This window comes from Anastrepha obliqua, chromosome 4 (genome assembly GCF_027943255.1).
Source record: "Anastrepha obliqua isolate idAnaObli1 chromosome 4, idAnaObli1_1.0, whole genome shotgun sequence".
NCBI lineage: Eukaryota > Metazoa > Arthropoda > Insecta > Diptera > Tephritidae > Anastrepha > Anastrepha obliqua.
This window is the reverse complement of record NC_072895.1, coordinates 122,737,344-122,756,458: the sequence shown is the minus strand read 5'-3', so window position 1 is coordinate 122,756,458 and position 19,115 is coordinate 122,737,344. Positions and strand designations below refer to the sequence as shown.

At 37.3% G+C, this 19,115-nt stretch overlaps 1 protein-coding gene across 10 annotated transcripts in view; it reads right to left on the bottom strand.

Annotated features, from left to right (window-relative positions):
* Positions 1–19,115, bottom strand: part of LOC129245744 (KN motif and ankyrin repeat domain-containing protein 1) — an 88,170-nt gene that overhangs the window by 10,270 nt on the left and 58,785 nt on the right. For 9 of the 10 annotated variants that reach the window (XM_054884097.1, XM_054884096.1, XM_054884098.1 and 6 more), the window contains 2 exons: positions 11,152–11,411; positions 7,824–8,454 (listed from right to left, as the gene is read on the bottom strand). In XM_054884097.1, coding sequence (XP_054740072.1) covers positions 7,824–8,454; positions 11,152–11,411 — 891 coding nt within the window. Of the gene's footprint in view, positions 1–310; positions 545–7,823; positions 8,455–11,151; positions 11,412–19,115 lie in introns of those variants that run through there. The other variant, XM_054884103.1, reaches the window with a different exon arrangement.

Sequence of the window (19,115 nt, the reverse complement as noted above, 5' to 3'; positions counted from 1 at the left end):
AAACTGCATACCAATTTTTTTTTTAATTCTTATTAACCCCAGTGATAAAAAGTTTTGTGGAATTTTCTAATTTTTGTATAAAATTTGGATTAATGTGTTTTTTGTTAGAGAATGAGATATACTTTCATACAAAATTAATAACTATTGAAAAGTACAAAGGAATTCAAATAGTCAAAATCACTTCGCATATTGCTTATTGCGGACTTCAGTTCTTCAAATGATAATCTCATGTTACACACCGTCTGATTATTATTAATTATTAATTCAATTAGCCAATATCGAATTTAGAAATAAATTTGAATACACCTACAGTTACTCCACCAGCTTTTCACATCCTTCAGCCTCGATTTCGATTTCACAATTGAGTTTTCGTTGCCGTTGAGCGGTGATTTACGATCCTTGCGTCGGTTTCCATTGCCGGCTGTGGCGAACATTTTTCAAACATTCGCTTACTGCGCTTTACTTAAATGATTACATAAAAAATAACCTACTTTAATTGAGCATTGTAATTGACGGCACAGCGAATTCACAGTTCTCAGTTCAAGTCTCAATAATGACAGCTAATAACTTTCGACGGACGATCACTGATAATTTAATTACAGAGCAAAGATTTTTTTATTTGTTTAGCTGTGCATAAAAATAGTATCGCACTGTGTTGAATTTCTCAAATGACTTGCACGAGAAATTGCTGATATTGTTAAACAATTAGTAGAGGTAGCAAACAGAAGCGCCGCAACGCTGACGGCTTTAGCTTTCAAAAATGGTTGTGAAAATAATTGAAATCCAACAGAGAGCAAGAAATCTAACCTCTGTCCGTCAGGCTGTAGCTAATAAATAAAAAATTTAAGTATTAGGTGGTCCTAGTGGACGCCGCAGTCAAATCGGTTGGTGCGCGACTACCATTCGGAGTAAGTAGGTTCGAATCTCGGAGCATGAAACACCAAAAATGAAGAAAAAGTTTCTAATAGCGGTCGCCTCTCGACAGACAAGGCAAAACCTCCGAGTGTATTTGGATGAAAAGGCTCGAGCAAACACCCAAAAGGATGTACAGAATTCTAACCATTTCCGGCATATGCCTTAAGCCAAATCCCACGTTCGGTGCATTGCATTGATGCATACCATAAAATGATGTAAAGGTAAAATTACACTTAAAAAAAAATTGTAACAGTTTTGTATTTGGTGAGGTCAATTGTGTTTTTCCGCGCTACAAAATGAAGGTAAATAAGAAAAAATCGTATATTGTTTAGTACCACGGCTAAAAGTCGGAGCAATCGGTCAAAAGATATGAGTCATTCTTATGAATCTAATACAGGGTCTAATAAATTGGCTACGCGGTGATTTCCAAAATTTCGTCCTGGTAATACGGACGTCGAAATTGAGGAAAGTAAGCTCTGGTAGGCCAATCGACGAAAATTTCGGTGGAATCATGAAAATCGTCGAGTCGGCCCGGAATGTGAGCAGTTATTCCATTTAAATTATTTACATAAAGCGAGTGTCATGAATAAGTGCTTGGATGTGGCTGCCACACAAATTAGCACAACATATTCTTTTTAATAGAATTGAAACGGATGGTAACTAGCGCTGAGAAACAGATCAGATATGAAATTAACAGCCGACAAGTATTATGGTAAAATAACCGATCGCCAAGCACAGATTAATTACCAAGAAGGTTTTGCTGTATATTTAGTGGGAATCATCTACTGTGAGCAGCTCTCATTGGGCCAAACACTCAACTCCATCATCTATTGTGAACACTGATCAGATTAAAACAGGTAAACTCAACCAGATGCGGAAAGTTATTGGATTCCATTAAGAAAACACCAGGCCATAAATATCTTTTTTGAAACACTAGAAACTCCGAGAGCGCAGACGGACCCCAAGTAATTATAACTTTTTCGATAATTTGCAAAATTCCCTTGACGGTACAAAACTGCGCTCACGAGCAGCTTGTGAAAAAGAGCTGCTAAAATTTTTTACCAATCGGGAGGAGAACTGAACTCTTTCATAAAAGAATTATGAAATTGTCTTCAAGATGAATAAAACCTAAAAAAATCACATACATATTTGATCCAAATTGGAAAAAAACCGAAAAATATAAGAATTTTCAACTTCGTCTAATATTTTTTCAGTTTATAAATTGTATAGATATGTATGTATATATCATTGGCGCCCCACCTTCATTAGGGGCTTGGTCGAGCTCCCCCTATTTGTTCGCCTTCATGTTTTTCACAAATGGGGGCACCTAAAGTTTTAAACCGACTCCGATTGGTAGATGATTTTTTGTGAGGAGCTTTTTCATGGCAGAAATACACGCGGAGATTTGCCTTTATCTGTCTATTAGTTCATGCTTCTTGCGCGGAGATTCGAACCAGAGCACTTTCGATTGGTACTCACGCATTCGGCTTCGACGGCCACTTAGTTTACTGTGTAAAATTTGTATAGCGTAGACAAGAAATAAATTTCGACTAATTCGCGCAAAATAAAAGTCCATTTTTTCTACAAAAAATTAAATCTAATCAATTAGTATAACTTCAACGCATAGTATGAATATATTAATTTTTTATTGTATCTCAATTTCGCTTTCAAGTTAAGACTTTTAATTTCCCTGCACACCCACATTCGCGTACTTAAGCAAAGTTGTGTGTCGCTCCACACAACCCACTGTTCTCGCTTTCTATTGTTCGCTGTGGCTGCTTGCAAGTTTCTGCGGCTTTCATTTAAAAACTTAATTGCTACCATTACCGGCCTTCACTACATCATCGCACATACAAATACACACACATGCTCAAAGCCGTTTTATTTCATGGCTGCTTTTACAACCAATGCCGCAATTTTTTTCACTTTTCTTTACTGCTTTTTCCACTTCGTTGCAATTCTTCTGCTACTAAATGCTTTCGTTTGTAGTTTAATTACTTTTAGTGCCCAGAAATGTTTGCATAAAAACAAACAAAAATCACCAAAAAGCATTGAAATTATTTCAATTACTTTATTTAATTGCTATTAGCCTTGATTACTGAGTTAAATTGCCGACTCTTCAAATTTCACATACAAGGCTTTATATTTAGTCTGAGCTGCTTTGCTTGGCTCATCTTATACAAAATTTGATCAACTTCATTTCTTTCTTTCGCACTCGTCTTTAGCATTCGCGATTTTGATCGCTCGAGAGCCGGCGATAGACTGAGGATGGGCTGCTAATTACGCTGTGATTGCTTACTTTCTTCGCTGCTGATTATGTAGCCGCTTTTCAATGCCTGCTCAGCATCGATGGAATATAATGAAAATCGACATGGAATTATGAAGGCCTTCAAATTTTTCGGTAGACTACTCATTGAGGTTGGAAAGCGATTTAAATAAAGAAAACATTTGAGAAAAATAACTTTTTTTCTGAATTGCGAGTGTGTTGTGTGCAACAGCAGCGCATGTATTGAGGAAAAGTACTAAGTACAACCAAAATAGGGCAAGTGCCTCTATAGGTTCACCAATATTTTCCAATAAATTGATATGAATTCATATACGTAAGCAAATATCTATTATTTATTGTCGTAAAAAGTGATAACGCAAGTAAAAAAAAAACAATAAATAAATAATGCAGCCGAAATGAGTTGAAGGGCAAAGAGAGAGAAAGAGAGAGAGAGAAAGCTTGGTATTATCTGTTATTGACTTGATAAGCAGCACTTAACATTTTAGCCAGATAGTTGCGGTTGTATTTCAATTATATTTTATTTACGCGGTATATTCAGTAAATATTTACAATTTTAATTTTATTACGTCAATATAGGGAAATTATAGAAGTTTTTTACTAAAGAGAAGTCAAAATACTTAGTATGGAAAAGTTGTGAGTAAAAAAGTTCAAATATTTCACTTTTGACCCTCTGACATTAGAGAAAAGCACAAGGCTACTGTTACAGACAGACTTACATTTTCCCAAAACTGGAAAAAAATGTGTTGGCTCATCAGTTAACGAATTGAATTTAGAAGAGCTTCAAATCAAACTTTTAATGAATTTTAGAATACTTGAGTTTAATGAAACATAAAAGTCAAACTATTAATATTTTAAACAACTTGAGTTTGATAAGACTAAACGATTTTTTAGAAGGGATAACTAACTCAACTAACTTCTCAAGACTGGAATAATGAAATTTTACTTTTGAAAATCGGATGTCAAAAACCAATTTATAATAAAAAAAAACTATTTCTACAGTTTTCAAAAGGATAAAAAACAAAATATTTTTTATAGGGCCGAAACCTCAACATAGTAACACTAGGCTGGATTCTGGGACATGAGGGAAATGAAATGGCTGATGACCTTGCAAAACAAGGAGCAAATAAGCAACTTACTGGTCTTGAGCCTTTCTGTGGACTCACAAAAAGCCACATTAATAAATTCCTTAGGAAATGGGAAGAAAGGAAATTTGCTGCACACTGGCTAAACTTTGCCGGTCAGCGTCAAGCCAAACTATTTCTAAGTCCCAACAAAGGAGTATCTGACAAGCTACTCTCACTAAGCAGAGTAGATCTGTGTCTTTTAACAGGATATCTTACAGGTCACTGCAGCCTGAGGTATCATCTAAATAATATTGGTCTATCTGAAACCAATGTCTGCCGCTTTTGCGAAATGTACATAGAAAGCTCAGAACATGTGCTTTGTGAATGTCCTGCGTTGGGCAGACAGAGACTTCATCACCTTGGTGGTATCGTACTATATCCATGCAATCTTTGGAACAACAAACCTAAAATTGTGCTAAAATTGTTAAAAAGCCTAAAATTCTAGGGTTATAAAAATAGGCCTTTCACAATAGATCAGTTCTGGTCCCAGTGCGTACTTGAAAACGAACAACCTTATGGGAAGCGAACTAGCGGCAGACCAAAGAAAAGATGAGTAAATGCTGCTATCGACGACTTCAAAGGGATGAGCGTGCAAAACTGATAGTGCTTAGCAGCGAATCAAAAACTATGGGGAATATAGTTGGGGAAGCCGTGGCCCATCCAGGAGTGTCATGCTAAGGAAGAAGGAGAAGAAGAATGTACTCGAAAATTTGCTTAGATGCCTGATCTACATTAAACGCTTCTTTGATGGTGATATGACTCATCACGAATGTCAGAGAACTATTTGCTGACCAAAGGAAGTTCAGTCCATTTGTTTTGGAATAGTAACTGGAATATTTCGTCGTAATAGGTAATTGTTCTAATATGCATGGCACACTTATGATAATACGCGTCCACAGCTTTTTTACGCTGAAAGCTACAACAATGTACAGGTACATTAATGTTTTTAGTACTGAACTGAGCATCAGGCGAAAGGCGTGACAATTCTTTCTTCTGTACTTTTTTGTATTTTGTAATCTCACCCACTTTGTAATCATTTTATCGCAAGTGAGTTTATGGCTGTACATACCTACATATATGTGTGCATGTATGTGCGTGAATACCCACATCTACGCTTCTGCACGATCTCGGCGCTTGTGCGTATGAATCACGCACAGCTACGGAGATGCCCATAAAAATACGTCACAGACCGCAGATGCACTCCTTGGTCTCGCTTTTTAAGCCGTCACACATTTGCAGCCAAGGTAGTTGCGTTGTACATTTGCTTGATGTATATTTCGCTTTGGATTTCTGAGTAAATAAATATCTAACTCTATGCGTAATATTGGATTCGGTTGTTTCATGTGTATTTGTTGAAGCAATTGTTATCTTTATTTATTTACATTCGAAGTTCTTAACATTTATTAATTTAGTGCTTTTTTAACATAATTTGCTACTTCAGCTCGTAATGGTGCGGTCTGCAGGTTTTTTTAGTTGGCAATTCATTTAGTATTTATTATGGAATGAACCATGGAAAATAATTGAAATAAAAAAGTAATTAAGTATTATAAATAAACAAAACTTGTCAATATGTGGTGTTTTTTTAATCATTTCGAGAGGGGTAGAACATTGACATTTATATTTATTTCAGAAATCGGCTTATACCAATTTTTATAAATATAGTTTGAACCCTTCTTAAAAGATACTGCAAATTATAGAGATGGGTTTTTTTTGTTCTCGAGAAATTAATTTTTGAATTTTACACTGCATGACTCGGCCTAGTAGCCGCGCGCGGCAGCTCCCGCAGCATGCTTTATTCTTTACTGTATTGGTACTGTATTGGTACTGTATTGGTAAAGAATAAAGCATGCTGCGGGGGCTGCCGCGCGCGGCTACTAGGCCGAGCCATGCAGTGTAAAATTCAAAAATTAATTTCTCGAGAACAAAAAAAAACCCATCTCTATAATTTGCAGTATCTTTTAAGAAGGGTTCAAACTTTGATAATAAATTTTTTTTACAAAATTCCACAGTGTACTTCGAGTAAAAAACCAACAATAAAAAATTATTGTTTAAACAAATTAGGTAAAAATAATTTTTTTTTATTTTTTAAAAAATATATTATAAAAATTCAACTTTTTCCCTATAATTTTTATAAACAACTTTTTTTTGTATCACTAATATATTTCAAGATAAAAATTATCGAAAAAAATTTAGCATAAAAATTCAATAAACAATAACTTGCAAAATTATTGAAATTTTGTAAAACCCTTTGGCATGCTTCCAAAGAGTCACAAACACAACAAAATTCCAAAGTATAAAGAAAATTGAAGGACCAACTGGTACTACTTTCATGGAACGCCCCTATAGTAAAATTTCTATGACCCAAATTTGTAAATTCCGACCCACTGTTGAAACAGACTGAGGCGTGCTGGATCATAACTTTGTTCTGCAAACAAGGTCTACTTGGAATGTTCTTTACATAGTAAAATATGATTGATTTTCTATTTAAATCAAAAAATTTAGATTGCACCAAGGCACGTGGAACAGGTAGCAGCTGAATTAATTGTTTTTCTACTTATTTGATCCTTACTCCAAGCTGTAAATCATCGTTTTTTTGTACACCAAAACCGAAAACAAAATCCATTGCTTTTCTTGTTTTTGCTCTACTACTGCCCCTTGTTCAATAAGCTTTAAACTGGGCTGTCTAATTATTCATGCCAAATAAAGCAGAAGGAAATCTCGTATAAATAGCAATAAAGCCAGAATATTTTCCTGAAGTATATCAGAATTTATTGAAAATTTTTAACTAGAACACCTGAGTCATTGTTACTGTTACATTTGCCAGTTCGGTCCTAAATCCAAGGCACATTTTCTACTACTAATACAAAGAACCATTTTTTTCCAATTCAATTATGCACGAATAAACATTCTATTAGCGAAATGAGTCAGCCAAAAAGTGTCTTTCGGAAAATGTACGATTAAAAGTAACACAGTCTAATTTAAATACAATGCACGCCCGAGGTCTAACGTGTCCAACCTCAGGCGACCTACATTTTACTAGACATTTTGCACTTACAACAAGCCAAAATTTGCATAAGGCTTACACGTGCATGCATATATCTAATATGTATGTACAAATATGTATGTATGGGATACAAAAGCAATCTATTAGAATAAATTCTGTGAGGCTTGTATGCCTTAGGGCAAATATTTGGATGCAGAAACGAGCCATTGGTGGCGACAAGCCTCAACTCAAACAGCGCAGGTAATGCATCTTAAACGATCGAGGCGTGTCTGTCACCATTGATTCGCTGAGCCAGTTTGGTATTGCAAAACGTTTAAAAACATTCAAATATTTGCAAAAACAAAATCAAGCAAATATAAAAGGCATAGCAAAAATTAAGTGGTGAAAAAAATAGCCACTGCTTTAAGCTTTTGCGTATTGAATTTATTTGTTCTGAATAAAAAACGCATATAGAACTTTAAAAATGCAAAGCTAAAATCGCTTTTTCACTCACCTATCGATTGTTCTGCCGACCGCTCCCAGTCATAGCGCAAACGCTTGCCATTACAGCCATAGCCATTCCTCGCAAAAGCGTCGCGCATCCAATTCGCATTGCCCAACTTCGTCGGTGGTAAATCCGTTTTCATTGCATACATTGGCTGGTGATTGTTGTTACGATCGCTAGCCATGCCATAGCCGGATAATTGACCATTCAACCCGCCGCCACCCCCGCTGAAACCGCCATCACGCTCATTACAGCTCACGGCCTTCTTGCGCCGCAGCGACGTGCGCTCCAGTGTGCGCTCAAAATCACTGCACACCTCGTCGAGCGCTTCACGCAGAAAAGCGCGCGTTTCGGGCGCATCACGACGCGATTGATGCTCTTGCTGGCGCTGACGTAGCATGATATAAGGTGCATCACTTTCGGCGCCGCGCACTGATGAGCAGGTAGAAGAGGCAGTTCCGAAGGGTGATTCAGCACGGGGCATGCTGCTGCTACTGTGGCCGTAGGTGTAGCGCGGCACCGATGACGAGCGTGGACGTGGAGTAGATGTACAAAAAGCGGAGTGGGACGCTGACGCTGGTGATATGTGCGACGGCGGCAGCAAGCGCGGTGAATCGGGTGAGTCACTCTCGTGCGGCACCTGTAAGTGAAATGGATGGATGTATGTAGAAAAGTGTATGAAATTTTATGGGGGTCTAAGATAATTGTGAAAAATATGTCTTTGCAGTAAATTTTGTTTATCACACCAATTTTTACGATTAGCAATGGTGTTGGAGATTGCAGCGCTTTGACAATTTTCAATTAAATTTTATGTGCGCCGCACTTTTTAATTTCATTTACGAATTACTTTTACATTTTCTCCCCCCTAGTTGCGAATTGTCATATAATTTTGCGCGACGCGCTTTGATGTTGCCCACGTGTTGAACACTTGCGAAATCCTACGCCATTAACGCGCCCCCTTTACAAACAAACCCTTTCGATACGCTGCTTTGCTTTTCTTCGGTTTGCGGTTTTCGCTAATATCGCCTTTAATGCTGCGAAAATTTCTTTGGGAGATCAAAGTCAGCATTTATTGCTCAAAGGCAGCAGGATGTATTAAGTTCTTGAGATATTTACTAACGTCTCCCCTACAGGGCGAAGCTTTATCTGTTATTGTTGTTTTAAGATTTTAAGTGCCACTGATGTTACAATTAGTGCTGTTTATTGAAATAATGATCTCAAAAATGATGTGGAAAAATTTAATTAAAAGCAGGAAATCATGAGACGGTAAATGGAGTATTTAAATAACAGAGTAGTGGCATTCCACCTTAGGAAAAAAACTGTACTGATATTGGGGTCCGCCAAGCCTGAAATTATTCTGGATGTAGCAAACTCAAGTGCTAGAGTCAAGCAACTGGGATGTGTCAACTTCCAATGAGGAAAAGTCAAAAAGTTTTCGAAAAGGAGGGGTTGGATAGGGAAGGGATTTTTTTTGGTTCCACTTAGCATTCGTTTGCAACCCAAAACAACTAGAAACACTAAATTTCAGTCAAATCGGTTCATTAAACTTTGAGATATTTCTGGATAAATGTGTCAGTGGGAAGAAAAGCATAAGCTATGGCAGCAGTAAAGTTACTAACCGAGAGATTAAGTTTCTCAATAAGCCAGCAGAAGCAACGCAGATCATTGTGGAAAAGATGTCAGCAGCTGGTGGGAGTCGTACGGTATAATCTCAGGCGAGAGAGTCAATTAAAAAATTAGAAAAACTCTAAAGATTCTCAGATTGACTTCGAAACACAAAACTCCGCTCTATAGAGCAAATTTAGCCCAAACGAAATTTACTTACAAAAATTATAACAGAACTTCGGAAAAGAAATTAAATGTTGATTACGAACTGAAATCAATTATTTCTGCCTATTTTGAAGGCCTATTTAAAACATTTTTTAATCGGTAAAAAGGTTTTACGAGATCTAAGAAGAGTTTTGGGCTCAAAGAGAAATATATCAAAAAGGAAAATAATGTAATAATGAATTTCCCCCTCCTTCTCTTCACTATGCAAACTTTCAAACTACTGTTCATAGTCTGATCATCTGCTGATTCTTTCTTTCTAACTTTAGAACCGCACGTTCATAAGTTTCTAGCGGGTGATGTTAATGTAAATGCTGTGCGCTATCCCACAGATGGCACTAAGGTAGTCCCTTTATTTTCTATTATAGAATTTTCTTTTTTTTAATAATGCTTTTACTAAATAAAAAAATGATTTTGAGTGATGAAAATCTTTATTTTCACCTTTACGCGCTTCCATTGCTTGTCTGTTTGTGTACTGCAGTTGTCCAGTACACAAGTGTGCAATATGAGTGACATACGACGCCATTTGCAAAAATTATAAATCTTCCGATAGGGTAGTCAAGTTGCGTACTACGAGGGTCATTTGAAGAGTCCATGCAAAACTAAAAACTACTTAATTGTTTGTGGTAAACCCTTTTGTTATTTTTCGACATAGTAGTCCAAGTTATCCGAGGGATCCAAGTCTGGCGTATAGAGGGAGTTTACATCGAGTTGGAACCCTATATTCATTAACTTTAATGACCAGAACTGCTGAGGTGTGAAATTCCATCTTTTCGTCAATGGTTTTAAACCAACACGACTTCCTCGATTCAAACGAATGCCAAACACAAAGAAACAAACCGATCTGGCTGAAATCTGGTGTATGTTCTCCCAAGAGACTCTACTAACTAAACATAACCTCGGTACGCGCCAGTAGTGCCAAATCCCTAACTTTCGACGGACTTTTTGAACAACCCTCGCGTAGTTTTAATCGCCTAATTAGATTGAGTGTTAATTCCATCTACGTCCCTTAACTTCATTTCTTCTCTTGCTCCTACTCACACTCGCTCAACCCGTTACAAAATATTCCCGATGTCCTAAGAGCTGCAAAGCCATTGAAAAATCAATATTTTGCCCTCTAGCCCGACATTGAAATAAATTTCAATGCCAGCCTTTAACCCGCCTTAAGTCATTAATCAAAAAACGCTGCCACAAGCAAATACGCAAATAAACAAATAAATGTAAATAAACAAATCCATATACCAAACATATATAAATATCCACGTCATGGCTTTTAAACCGTCCGAGAGCAAAAAGCAATATAAACCAAATAAAATAAAACCATAAATTGCAAAACGATCCGCGTCCATAGTACTCGGACGCACGCCCCACCAAAAGCGCAAAACTCAATTAAATGCTTCGTCTTTGCAATATGACTTTGGAGCCGCCGCCATTCAATTCGTTTGCGCGCCGTTGCGCTTATCGTTTGTGGCATGTCAGAAAGCATACGAACAACAACAACATCACTCACCTCTGGCACTGCCTGCACCCGTGCAGCGGCATCCCATTGCTCGAACATTTCGTCCAGGCCCAGCATGAATTCCATTGATTTACGTGAGCGCCGCCGACTGCGCCGCCGCAACTCCTCCTCCGATGGCCTGGCATTGGCTAGCGACTCGCAGTAGCGCACAAAATCCAAATCGATATGGTAACCGTAGGGGCAGCAATTGCAGTTGCGCACATTTTCCGATGCAATAGCCGGATTGCCGGCGTACAATTGTGGCAGACGACCTACAGCAAAGAGAGATAAGCAACACAAATATTAAAAAAAGGAAAATGGTTCGAGAGAAATAAGGAAAATGAATATTTTGCACATAAATACTCATACAATAAATACTTAAATGGTTTATGGGTAGTTGAGGAAAATAGCTCGAATAAGTAGTAAAAAGGGCTGCCAAGCAAGCGGAAACACTTAACAAAAACAAAGTGTAAATGCGCGCCTGCGTGGCAAGCAAAGCAGCCTTTCAAATATTTTATGGTTTTCCGTAATCTTTAAAGCAATAAAAAATATATTCACAAAAGATTGTAATTTACGGTGCACAACAACACACCAAAACTCCCACAAAACGCAATGACATGGGGAACATGGTTGAAGGGGATATGGATGGCGATACGAGTATGCACCGGAAGAAGTGGAAGAGAGATTGCCTGCATAAATAGCTGCTTGGCATGGCATCTTAAATTAAACGTCCGAACGTGCGCGCATCTTAGCGGCAACGGCTGAAGCCACACAGGGTGAATGTTCCACAAGCGCTTGCCAGCAGCACAGAATAATATTATTTTGAGCAATTTGAGAGTATTTGCTTCTATAATATTGCAGTCGAAGACTACTCATTCAAAGAACAATTTTAGATCTATTTTTCTACACTGAACATAGCTTTTGGACCTATGCCGGTCCCAGATAATCCTTGCCCAGGGGTGGTCTTTTTAGAAACTAAACTCTTTTCGAATGCCAAATTAGACTTGTATATATAATATTTCGCTCGATTGGTTTCCTAATTTTGCTCGCACGGCTAATGCTTTCAAGTGGAGAGAACGCTGCTAAAGTGACAGCACTTGACCAGATAGGCAGAATAAGGCAGAATAATTCGAAATAATTCATCAGTCGTTTTTCAGAATTGCGCGCATTTTCACCTCTTAGCACATGTAAGGAATTAACTTATCCGATTTTGGGGAACCGAAAATTCTCGCGTTTCTATTTAACTACACGCAATTCACAATAAAATGTCGAATGGTATGCGCTGTCTACTTATAAGAGGTGATTGAGTTATACTTTTTTGAAAACGACAAAGGATTACGGTAACCGTCACTAAGATCCAATTGTACGACATAAAATGAGTTATTTAACGAGTTTTTAATATCGAGAAACTAAATGAGTTTGGGTTGGAGAATATGTAATTCCAGCAAGACGATGACATCGCCTACACAGCCCTTTTGTAGTTAGTTTGATTTTTCGCTTAGGACAATTTGGTTGGCCAGCGCGATCGCCGATCTAGCACTTTCTATGCTGCTAAATATGCCACAAATCCTCTAGGACTTCAAGAAAAATATTAGAAATCAGTGATCCAAAGTCATCGTAATGTCTTGATGAACGTGATGCAAAATCAACGGCAAGAAAATCTCGAAAAAAATTCAAAATTTTTTTTTTACTTTCGTGTACTTGTTATACGTAGAAAAACACCTTCAATGGAAAAAATTATAAAAAAATCAACGGGGTTTTGCCGCAACATGGCACAAATCCTCTAGGCTCTCAAGAAGGCATTCCTCAAGAAATCGACAATATAAAATATTCTCAAAAGAGCAAACATTTCCATCCAACGCAAAAAAATGTATTTCGTGCATTTGTTAAATGGAGAAGATACGCAACCTTGGGACTAGGATGAAAAATTTGTGAGATTTTCCAAATTTTTCTATAAAATTTTGAATTTGGATACAATCGATTTTTTTAGACTGTAAGTTGTGATTTTGTACACAAGGTTTGAGGTAATATCGTTTGCCGCAGGTTGTATATGCCGTTAGAGAAGAATTATTTTTTAATTAATATATTTTTAGAATTACAGCGAATGAAAATTGGTCAGCACTTTTTACGCCACCTTGTATTTATTAAATAATACATTTTAGCCCTTTCAACCCCCTTTTTTTGCTTTAAATGAATTTGCAGTCCCTTGGTTATAGAAATAAGAGAGGGAGTCAAATTTTAGTTACAAAAATCAATAATTTCCCCATTCGCTCAGTCAACTACACTACATTTGGAACAGGAAGTAATTTCAATTAAGCAGGAATTATGGCCCAAGTAAACGTATCTCGAATGAGCCGTACATACAATCTGTTCTCTAGTGACGCTTCGACATAGCGAATGACTGCACACAATGTAGTGGCGATCATCAAACAAAGAAGTGGGATAAAAACGCAAGATAAATAACAAAAAAATAAAGCGTTGATACAATAAAGAGTTATTGTAAAGACTTGCTATTTTCTCATTTCTATAGCAGGTATGTCATTTTCAAGGTCAAGTTGGAAATTCAAAACGTCTTGCCAGCAAACACGTCGCTATATGCACACTCAAGTTCAGCAACATCAGCGAACATAAAAATACATGCACATACATATGTACACATTTCTTGGAACACTTTGAAGGCGATTTGGCGCAGTAATCCAAGCCAAACATTCATGCGCGCACGGCGACAAACACATAAATAAAATCGTTGTCGAATCGTGCAATCAAGCATAACTAACCAACAAGCCGAAAGAATTGGCCACTCTTGTCACGGTCGTAAATCTTGCGCTTGGCTTTAGCGTACAGCGCTAGAAATGAGTAGAGCAACAGTAAAAAAAAGAATAAAAAAATACAAAAAAATAAATAGCAAACCAAGCCCAGAAAGGCATAAACGAAGTGTTTAAGAATGCCACACCTGCCATTTGTTTGGCCTTTTTTGGTGGCGGAGCGCACCAGAGCGAACAATAGACGGATTATTTGTCGCTTTTTGTTTTTGAGTTTCAATTTTTTTTTTTGTAAAATTTGTCACTTTAGATGAATCTCCGATTCGCACACAACGAATTAACTCATATATATTTTTCTTAAGAGTCGTCAATAAGCCTTACTTGCCAACTCCTTTAAGCTCTGCAATTGCCTGTACCGCACGCACTGCATTTCACTGAGTGCCTCACCACGCGTTGCTCGTCGTTTGCTAAAATGCCACAAACCGACCCACAACAAAAGCACTGCATTCAAAATCATAATGCACACATTGATTCTTTATAAACGAAAAAAACATCGAGTTTGCGACAATTTCAAGATGTAATGACACTTTTTTGTATTATTCAAAAGAAAGTTTTTCGGAAACTTCACAAATTTTAGAATAAAAATTATAAACTTTGAACTCTCATGTTTTTGTGCATTTCAAGCATTTCAAGCACTTCAAGCCCTTCACTTTCTAATGCAAACGTCTTTACAATCGCAACACAGCCACACAACCAACAAACCACTCAAGCCGAATACCACAATAACTCTCTGCCTTTTTGAAAATTTTAAAGCATTTCCCGGTGCTTTTCGTCCCATTTGCTTGCTCTTCTATTCGACAAGTCTTCCATAATACGTACACTCGTATTTCAATTATTTTTGGGGTTAATTAACAGGCATACATACCTTCATTGCACAGTAATCTTTATTTACAGAATGAATTAATAAGCGAAGAGTCGTGAGGGAGCTCTTAGAGGCATAGCGGCAAAAGAGTCAAGCGGGATCGCACAAAGCCTGATAAGCGACGTATTTTATCTAAATAATTATGGTCGCTTCGAAAGCGTTTCTTATCGCTAAAAATTACAGCGCTTGGAAAAGGGAGATAGTGAAAGCGGCTGAATGATTGCTGAATAACTAACGCTGCTTAAATGTGCTGAATAAGTTTATGAAAAGGAATTATAACTCAGCTGATTTTGGTTGGCATCAATTTTCTATAACTATGGAGCTCATTCAAAGCATTATTGCTCATCAAGAATAGTGAGTAAGATAGAGCTGCTAAATTTTATGGTAATTCAATTCTCATAGATATTTTGAACGGGCTCATGAGCGAGCAGAAGCATCGGTTTTTTTTGTTTAGCTACATTAGAACAATCGATATCGATAACTATGGGTTGACAGCTGAGAATAACGAACTGTGTTGGCATTTCTTTTTAGTACAGAACAAAACTTCCAACTTCATCATCATTTCTTTCGAAATAAGGAAGGAGCGGCGATTACGAAGAGTGGTGAGAACTATCGAGTCATGATGAGTGACAGCTAAACATCAACGACAACAAAACAGCGCAACTTGCCATACAGCGCGCTTTAACCAGCAATTTTTTTAAATATTCAAGCCACTATTGACAGTAGATAAAAATTTTACTGAATAGTAGGGAATATAAAAAAAATATATACTCATAAATAGATTTTTTTGGATTATAAAACTATTGAAGTAAATGAGCGATGTGTACTATTAAAGATTCTCATATCCGCACATGTCAGTTTGGAGACCAGCAAATATAGCTCCAATTAGTGCGCATTGAGCAAGCGAATACTCCTCTCAAGAAGGTTCCGTAGGCAATTGAAAGGTAGAACTTTCTTCTCATCTTCGTTGTATTATATGGGCAATGATGCTACAGTAAATATGTAGAACCTTCGATTCGACACCAATGTGTGTACTAATGATCTGGTCGATGGTATTAACGATCCCAAATCAATACATTATGAGCCCACAAAAACAGGGCCCATAAATTGGGGAGTCGACTTCATCTCCTGCATACAAATACACTCGGTTACGATGGTCGACTTAAATTTAAAAAGACCCAGCATACATTTTGCTCTGGCATGAGAATTAAAAAAAAACTTTCCTCCAACACAATTATTTTTATTTATGGACATATTGGATATATTTTTTATACTTTTTGTGTAATTACCATTTTTGATTTTCATTAAATCGACAAAATACAAACAAATCTCAAATTTATTCCATAAAACACCGAAAATTAACCGTAAAATGAAAAGTGAACGGACGCCTCCACATTTCGCGAGAAATTGAACGCCAACCGCAGCACGAACAGCATCAACACTTCCATTTAATCTGTCAATGTCCATGTTAAAAATCAAAAACCACAAAAAAAAACAAATAAAAATAAAAATATAAAAAATATAAAAAACAAAACCAAAATCGCAAGTGAAGGTGGCAACGTGTTTTGCATTTTTAATCCGCAAATCTCAGCAGAAAGCGGGGGCTGTACCCATCCACATGCCGAAGTAGTAGCCGTTAATAGCAGCAGCTGCTGTTATCTGAAGCCTCTTGTTACCGCCAAACTTTTTTTTGTATATTTATTCTTTTCTGCTACCAGCCGCGGCTGCAGCAAATTCATTCATCGCTATCGAAAGTCTGCTCAGCGTTCGGTGCGGATGCTCTTATTGGCGTGCATTTTAATCATCGGCACAACATTGTATATATTTTTGTCATTGTTGTTGGTATGCACATTGTTGCGCTAATACTTACACACAAACATACGTACATTGCATTGGTCAACAAAAGACGCCTACTGGCTTTTCAAAAGCTCGTGGCGTACCAACGCCGATTGCCGCTCAATGCCCTTTTCAGGCTGAATATTGCTTGCAGCATTCTTTTTAATGCATTCAGCGGCTTTTTCTCATTGTCACGTTCGCACAGCAGCAGTTTCAGGTACTTCGCTACCATTCATTCAATTCACCCGGTTCCATCTGCTGCTACTTTTTTGGCGCGCCCTAATACTAAACGCTTGCCAACAGTCACGCATGCGCCCACTTGACATTTTTCATTTCTTATTCTTATTCGTTTTATGTGTGTACTTTATATGCTTTTGTTGCTACTTTACGCGCATTGGATACCTGGCACGATAGTGATACTGGCTCAATTCACAGACGTCTCATTTTCACGAAGCTCTGGCTTCGCTTTGTTGCTTGACTTGATTTTCTGTTCCACGCCACCTCCACAAATAATTTAGTCATTAAATTTGACACACATAAGCATATGTGCGCAAAAAAAATATAAGCATACATACATACATGTGTACTTAAGATAACAACAACAAACACTTGATTACAACATAAAACATATATTTTTTTGAGTTTATGCGGCTTTTGGTCATATGGAATTATGATCGATGGACAAGCGAACGGAACGTACGTCGCCTTTGGCCAGTTGATTGGTTACTGGGTTGCGGGTTTGCGTGGAGTGTTACTGTTGTTTGTACTCCCAACATATGTATGCATATGTGGAGGTCGCATGTCTGTTCATTTCACGTCGCACGTTTTCGAATCCAGTTTCGGTTGCATTTTCAAATTCTTTTAAAGTTTTTTTATTTTCGGTTACTTATTTTCCATTTTTTTCTGGGTTAAATGGCACTTATTTTTATTTCTTGTTTCAACCAACTTTTTTTGTAATTGTTTGCTTTATTTTTCGTTTCAAAACCTCTTGGAAGCAGCCTTCTGTCGCTAATAATTACTTTGGCTTTTGGTAATTTTAAATTAAGTTGTACGTTTTGTGCCTAAGGGAGTTCGGCGCACTGTTTGTTCACCCATAAAAGGGTAATTTCTTAGAGTAAGTTTTTTTGTGGCACTTAAATGCGCTAAAGAATTTGCTGATGCATAACTTCTGCTTAAGTAATAGTTACTGAAAAGTTGGGACTTTTGAAATTTTTGAGAATAAAAAATTTAATAATTCGTTTAATGCCAGCAAAAGCTGAACGGCAAAAACTATTTTCATCTTTACCTCAATGGAAATGGATGAATGCGGGCTATTTATGTTTTTTTTTTAATTTATTACAACCGCTTGAATGATATCTGGGTGAATCCGACTTCCCATGCTTCGGACGAAGCTCAAAGGATGCCCATGTGGTACCCGGTAGGTCCTAGAATTGGTTTATAAATGGATATACAAATTTATTTTCGTAATACATTTTTCATGGAGTCCGACTCTCTAGCCTCAATAATCGGTTAAAACTATGAATATATATTATTGATATGGGGATTTTCAGATATATAAGAACTTTGAAAGTACAAGTTGAAGCCCGATATAGACGACCAAATACTGGAACAGTTCGTCAATGAAATCATAAAAAATTTGGAAAGTGCCGATGCATTAATAACTTAGAAAAATGCGGGTTATAAAAGGAAGCTCGATCAGTAGCTGTCCTTTGATGAGTTAGTAATGAAAAACTTGGTTGGCCAAACCCTTCCAACTTCTCAAATGACAGCTAAGCCGGCCAAGATAGACTACCAGCATCTTTGATGAGCAAGCTGAGATAATTGGATAGGAATTTTCAATGCATCTATTCTATAGTTTTATCCTATACCTCCGGACTACCATTTATTTTCGTCACTCCGGAACTCACTTATTGAAGTACAGCAGAATTCAATAGATGTTTGAAAAATAGTTTCGAAACAATTTTCCGGCCATAAAACCTCAGAAATCCCACATTGGTGAAATGTAAATGGGCAAAGTCAGAAGTTTAATGCAATCCATTTATCAAAAATAGTTTGAATACCATCTAAGAGCCATCGATTTAAAAAACAAAAATTTGTTACTTGTAAAAAATAGGCAAGGTTGTTCCATGTAGCCTCTACACGACGTTATGAGGCTAGTGACGCAAACACGCGCTGCATCGCCAAGACGAAGGCTTTGAGAGTTAGCCACAATAAACGAAGACATATAATGGTTGGCGGGTGCCCAAAATTTTCCGAAAGCTTGTGCTATCTCGGCTGCACTATCACGGCGGTGAAAGAGTCAACTGCAGGCTAAACAAAGCAAGGCGCTCAGGCGAATGCATACAGTATGGGCGAGTTCGTAAATCTCCAGGCACTCTAAACTATGAATATTCAGCTCATGTGTGAAGTCGGAAGTGAAAAATTGTTGGTATCTAATAACATCACACGGACGCTAC